The 6,285-nt window shown below is 41.5% G+C and overlaps 1 protein-coding gene across 3 annotated transcripts in view; it reads right to left on the reverse strand.

The window, feature by feature from the left end:
• Positions 1-5,407, reverse strand: part of PDZK1P1 — a 9,166-nt gene extending 3,759 nt beyond the window's left edge. For 2 of the 3 annotated variants that reach the window (XM_046912960.1, XM_416669.8), the window contains exons 1-5: positions 5,343-5,407; positions 3,160-3,371; positions 2,605-2,857; positions 1,521-1,657; positions 80-275 (exon numbers count right to left, since the gene is read on the reverse strand). In XM_046912960.1, coding sequence (XP_046768916.1) covers positions 80-275; positions 1,521-1,657; positions 2,605-2,857; positions 3,160-3,369 — 796 coding nt within the window. In that variant the 5' untranslated portion in view covers positions 3,370-3,371; positions 5,343-5,407. Of the gene's footprint in view, positions 1-79; positions 276-1,520; positions 1,658-2,604; positions 2,858-3,159; positions 3,397-5,342 lie in introns of all 3 variants that reach the window. The other variant, XM_040664683.2, reaches the window with a different exon arrangement.
• Between the last annotated feature and the right edge of the window lie 878 nt (positions 5,408-6,285).

Here is a 6,285-nt window from a genome sequence, read left to right on the forward strand (position 1 = left end):
GAGGTCTGCAGACTGTACAGGAATAATGGAATAAACTGTATTGCAAATGTCGTGGCCTGTGTGTTAGCTTGGTTCTTACCACCAGTGTTTTGTTCCATCCGTAGGTAAAAGCCATAACCATTTTTTCCTTTCTGAAGCTCAATGAGTCTTGGTTTAAGAGGAAGGAGTTTTAGGTTGGCGTTCTCTTTGCTCAGCGCCATCTTCAGGCTTGTATAATAGCGGTCTGTTTCTTCGTTTGAAAGTAGAAGCATAATGTGGTTTCCAGACTTCTTCACCTGCATTAGTACACATGCAGTTACAGATATGACCCCTTCAAAAGCAATTGTACATGCATCAGTAACTGGCTTACTGATACACCACTGGTGTGAGTACTGCTGCTGCATCAGCTGGAAGGTTTGGGCGAGGCTACTATAGGGTTTTTTCCTTTTTTTCTTAGTAATTTGGACCATGTCAAGACTTAAGACACACAAAACCCTGCATATATATGAGGAAATGTTCTGTTTCTTACTGTTTTCCTGGTCTCTGAATAACTAGCTGTAGAATTGAGCTACCTAACAGCTATAAGGCTGGCATGCAGTGGCAGTAAAATCCAGTAAGCCTCAATATATAGGGTCTGACACTCATCTAAACCTGAAACTCTGTAAGACAGACATGTTATGCCATCTATATCGCTATTTTAGATTATAGCAGCAACAAGCAGATCCCTTATCTTTGCCCTAGTGTTAAATTTGTCACACTCTTGGCCTGCTTCAATGTCCCTGTATGACTGACTCTGAAGACTTTTGTCTGTTCAACTTCTCTCTTTAATTCCATCTTTCTCCAACTGCTTTCTAGTTCACTGGGTGCCTTCACCCATTTGAATGAATGTCACTGCAGTTGATGGTTTGCAGCCCCCAAAAGCACAGGTGTTGCACAGCTCCATAGTTAGGAGCATGACCAGCCCTCTGAAATCTCTTCAGCTCCAGCTGTGTTTTAGCAGTGCCATTAGTGGGAAACTGGAAATCTCATTAGTGATGTTCTTTGCAGCTGAGGCCAGGCAGCAAAATTACTTGCATTAATCTTGGGCTTCTTAGCAGAAAAAAGGAACTGCTGTCTAAAGTCATGAATTCACCCTGTTCCGTGCTGCCTGCATCATCAGAGAGTTACTTCTCTTCCTGCCCTAAAAGCCACGTTTAAAGCCACGTTTAATTACTTGCCCTTTTACTACTGGGAGTAGTTCCAGGATTTCTAGGAACAGAGCATGTTTTATTTAACATGGTTTCTGGTACTCGTATAATCCTCATATTTAGGATTATTTGGCCTGTTTTGACGGCAGTGTTCGTTCAGAGTCAGTTCAACAGACTGTATGACAACAAAGCCAAAGCAGAGGGGTACTCCGCTGTGTTGGTAATGTATAATGAGTTGCTTCCAAGATTTGCTATGAAGCATTCAAACTAGCCAGACCTGCCTCCTCAGTAAGCCTGACAAGTTGCTGTGAAAATGGGCCAGAACAGAAGATGAATCAGCATGCAAACAAATACCTTTTCCACCACCTCCTCATGTGTGTCATTTTCCACATTTTTTCCATTGATTTCAATCAGGCGATCTTTATTTTGGACACCCGCCTTTGCAGCTGCTCCTTGTGATGCCAGATCTACTATGAACAACCCCTTCTGACCTGAAATAGATGATAACTCATCATAATTGAATGAAACTGAAACATGCCTGCATTTGATGGCTAAGAAGATTCAGCACCGATGTCCTTAGACACTCTTTGTCTCCGCTTATGTATGTATGATAGTGGCACTGCAGATCTTCAATGTAGACAGACCTCTGTCTTTTATTTCTCTTATTCTGCCCAGGAAATAGCACTTCCATTGGGGAATGGAGGTGGTTTTTGTATTTTTTTTCCACTACAAGTCAAACAATCATATTTCTTTTCCAAGAGTGACAAAAGGGGCTGGCGAGGATGGCTGAAAGGGACTTTTTTCTTTTTTTTTCTTTCTTTTTTTGTTGACATTTTAAGAGATGAGCTGTTTTTAGTGCTGTTTTACACACTTCAGAATGTCCTCTGTTTGAAAGATATTTGATCTCTTGGTTCTACTGCATTCTGAAATATTCTGTTTGTAGTTGATGATTTCCTGAAGCTTTGCCTATTCTGTTGACTAGTCTTGTAAGAAACGCAGGTGTGAAGGAGACTGAAAATTCCTTACTTTCTGAACTAAATGAATCAGGAGAAGCATTTGGTCGTATTCTTTTACTGACTAGCTAGCTAGAACTTTGTGTTCTAGTTTTTGAAGTGATTTGGAGCAATAGAATGGGACTTCAAGCAGCAGTTTAAGGGTATGTTTGGTATTCAAGCTTCAGCTGCAGAAGTGGTTTTGGTAAGTGAAAACCACTGCTCTGGTGGCTTTTTCTTTTTTTCTTTTATTGGCTTTTTTTTCCTGCCCCATTAAAAATATGGCCCTCGGGAAAGCGTATGTTGTACAGAAATTGACTGGAAATGGGTCTGAAACCATCTTGCTGCTTCTTACTATCCCTCTGTTAGCAAGTGCATTTTGTGTGCCCCTTCTCTCCCAGCTGTGGCTGTCATATGTATACTATCTGTCCTCCCCAGGCTCTCACCTTCTGTGGTTTTCAGGGAGAAGCCATACCCCTTCTCCTCCTTCACTAAGTAGCAGAGCCGTGGTTGCGGAACTGCAGTGATTGCTCCATTGGCCACAGGCAGTGTGGACTGCTGCTCCTTCTTCTTTCTTTTTGACACCTTTTGACCCAGCTCTTCCAGATTCGCTCCCTCCTTTTCTGCTTTCCTATAAGATGCTTCATCCAGAACAAGAAGTACAACAGAATTCCCACTGTTCTTCACAATCTCCACAACCTGTAATGAACAAGGTGAAATGGTAAGCAGAGTAATTGACCTAAAAGCTTTTCCCAGGAAGGACTACACTCTTTACTGGTTTTGTTGTCACATCCATCTGCTTATGCACTATGGAGGCACCTCAAAGGTATTTCATACCCACGATGGCTAATAAATGATGCAGAGAGATATCCAGAGCAGTTGACTCAGCTCTTGGATTTCCCAGCTGAAATGCCACAGAAATGGAAGAGAGAGCTTCCAATAGCGACAGTGGGTCTGGATCAAGGGAGGTGATGTAGACCCCAAACTAAACAGGTTTGTACCTTTGCATGTTCCTCCTTGTCTACAAACACACCGTTAACCCTGAGGACTCTGTCTCCATCCTTCAAGCCAGCCTTTTCAGCGGGGCTGTTCTTTTCCACATTCCGGATGAGATGTCCTGCTGTGTCTTTCTCCACACGCAGGAAAAATCCATAGCTCTTTTTGGTTTTTTTGGTCACTTTGCATTCTCGGGGCTGGAGAACAGAAGTCATCTCTACAAAACAGGATGGAAAAGGTAACTGTGAGTTAAAAAAAAAAAAAAAAAGTTAGCTGACCTATGTATGTTCTCTGTAAATACATACTGAGACAGTTTGCTTCCAAATCCTTAGGGTTTGTTTTCATGGGAAATCCACATGTGCAAAGGGAGAAAAAATGAATCCTTTTTATCTGCTAACTCCAAGATGAATGGGCTGGCTCTGTGCCAGGCATAGAACAATGAATGATATTCTCCTTAACTATTGCAATACCTTTGAAAAGGTCTCTTGTGCAGTACGTGTAGATGACTTGCTGACATATGAACTGGATAAGCAGACTCTTTAGGTGTGTGGAAGACTGGGTGAGCCATTAGGTTCAGAAGGTTTTTACTGGTGGTACTTAATCCAGCTGTTGGCTGCTTTTTAGTGACAATGTTTAGGGTTGGTACTGGCACTGATAGATACTGTTTAACATCTTTATTTATGACATGGTTAGTGAGGCAGAATACATCCTCAACAAACTTGAAGGATAATTCCAAACAGAGGGGAGCAGGCATTAGGATGGAGGTTTGGGATGCTATTTAGAGGGACCTCAACAGGCTGGAGAAAGGAGCTGTTAGAAATACGAAAACATTTAACAAAGAAATGAAAGATCTTATTTGAGTCTTCAGGTGCCTAATTGGATGGTGTAGAAGACACAGATCCATATTATTCTTGGATGTTAATACTGATGAGAGGAAACAGATACAGGTTACAGAAAGGGGAATTCTAATTAAAGAGATGTAAATACAGCTTTTTAATTTCTGGTGCTTTCAGATACTAGAACAAGATCCTAGAGTGGCTATGGAATCTCCATCCTTGGAGGTGCTTACCTGGATGAGACCCTGAGAAACTTGATCTAAGTTGGCCTGGTTTAGCATGAGCTGTTGGACCAGATGGCTTCCAGAAGTTCCTTCCAGCCTAAAATATTCTATATTTTTATGATACAGTGAAACTGTCTTGGGTGGCTCATTACCAGTAAGAGAGACATTACATTCAGAAGGTAAGCAGTAGTTGTGATCAAGGACCAATTCCAAAGTTCACTATCTTGTTATCTTAGGAACTCCTGCCAAAGATCCACGATGACATAAGAACAAGATAATTGATGGCAACTTTCTCCATCCAGGTAATTAGCATGCTTGATGTGTGTCTTACTGGATAGATTGTTTTTTTTCTTGCTCCTGATAGAAGTTTGCAAAAAGACCAAAGATCTGTTGCAGAGGTTAGCCATTAATCTCAGCCGAACAAATACTAAGAAATTTCATCTGTCTGCATGAACTCTTACAATTCTTTCTTTTTTTCGTTTCTATGTATTACTCATATAACTAATGTGTGTGAAAACTGGCCTTTTCATTTCTTTTACTTGTTTTTAGAAGTAGCAAGCAGTCAAATCTCTCCATGATCTTGCTAGCAGCCTACTGCTGAAGTACATCTGTCTACCCATGCAAATATAGAGTATTTGTTATGGAAGCTAAAATTGTGTTGTTACTGTTAGTTGGTCAGCATATAGAAAAGTATGAGTGGGGAGTGGGGAGTTGGCAGGGATGTTGCTGAAGCTGGAGAATATGGGGCATGCGTGGATAGGCAGGCTGTGGATTGTGATTTTCTTACTTAGTTTTTGGAGTCTATGTATAGTGGCATCAAGAATAACTTAATGTAGGGATGTCCTGCACTATTGTTTGGACACTGTACTGATCTCACCTACAACTCAGAGCAGCTTTTCTTGACAAACACTGGGAAAGTTGGTTAATTCCTGAAGTTTACACAAAACCAGCAGTACACAAAACTGAAAGAACAGTAGGCTTTTACAGGAGAGATTATCTCTTCATATGTAGAAATGGAGGGAAGATTATAGTGGGCTCCAACAACTTTTCACTTCATGAAAGCTTTACATGCGAGATTATCAGGCTCATAAAACACAGTTTTATATAGCAAAAAAAGGAATAACTTACCTGTCTATCTGTGTGAAGCAGCCTTTGCAGGAATCCTCTCTTGCCGTCCCTCCTGTAGCTGTACCTATAGGTAGGACTGGACTTTGATTGGGCAAAGGTTGATTTAAAAGATGATTTATTTAACCAAGTTTCACTGAATATGCTCAATGCCTTGATAAGCTGCCTTGTCCTTGCTTGCAGAAGTGCAAATCACATGTATTTCTCAGCAGCTTTGAATTCTATTCTACTGATAATTATACTCAAAAACTCAGTCAAGGAGGTGATCTGAGGCAAGCCTGATCTTTGCTCTGGGCAAGAACCTTCTCCAGCTATAAGAAGTGTCTTAAAGGAGCATGTTTGGATTGTCATGTGTTGACGATGGCTAGCTAGTGTTTGATTGCAGATTGAAAGGTTTCCAATTCAAACCTGCACACTCCATCTAGGGAGCCAAACGTAGGGCTGTGATGGGTTAACCTTGGCAAGCAGTCAGATGCCCGCTTATCTACTCTCTCATTCCCCTCCTCAGCTGGACAGAGGAAGAAAATGGCATGTAAAAGTGTGAGGAATCTGGACTAATGACAGAAACTGGGAGAGATGCAATGTACAGAGTGGTTGTGACTGAGGGTAGACCTGACTATTGAGAATGTCCCGCAGGCCACCTGTGAATGTGAAACATGCATTGCTATCAGTGAGAAGAGACTAAGTCCCTACAGTGCACATTGGCAAGTGGTTGGGAAAGACAGTTTGGATTAATCTCCTTTTGGAAAGGGACAACCCACTTGTGGAATTGTCTTTGCCCAAGGATCAAAATGTAATTGGTGGTCAGTGCGGAAGAATGAGCAAATTTGTTGCGTACCTCAAGGAGATCCATACAGTGCACAGTTTGACTTGTATAATACAGGAAGTAATAGAGCAGAAACCACCTGAATGAAAAGGGAGTGAGTTTCACGCGGAAGTGTGTGAA

This window comes from Gallus gallus, chromosome 1 (genome assembly GCF_016699485.2).
Source record: "Gallus gallus isolate bGalGal1 chromosome 1, bGalGal1.mat.broiler.GRCg7b, whole genome shotgun sequence".
NCBI lineage: Eukaryota > Metazoa > Chordata > Aves > Galliformes > Phasianidae > Gallus > Gallus gallus.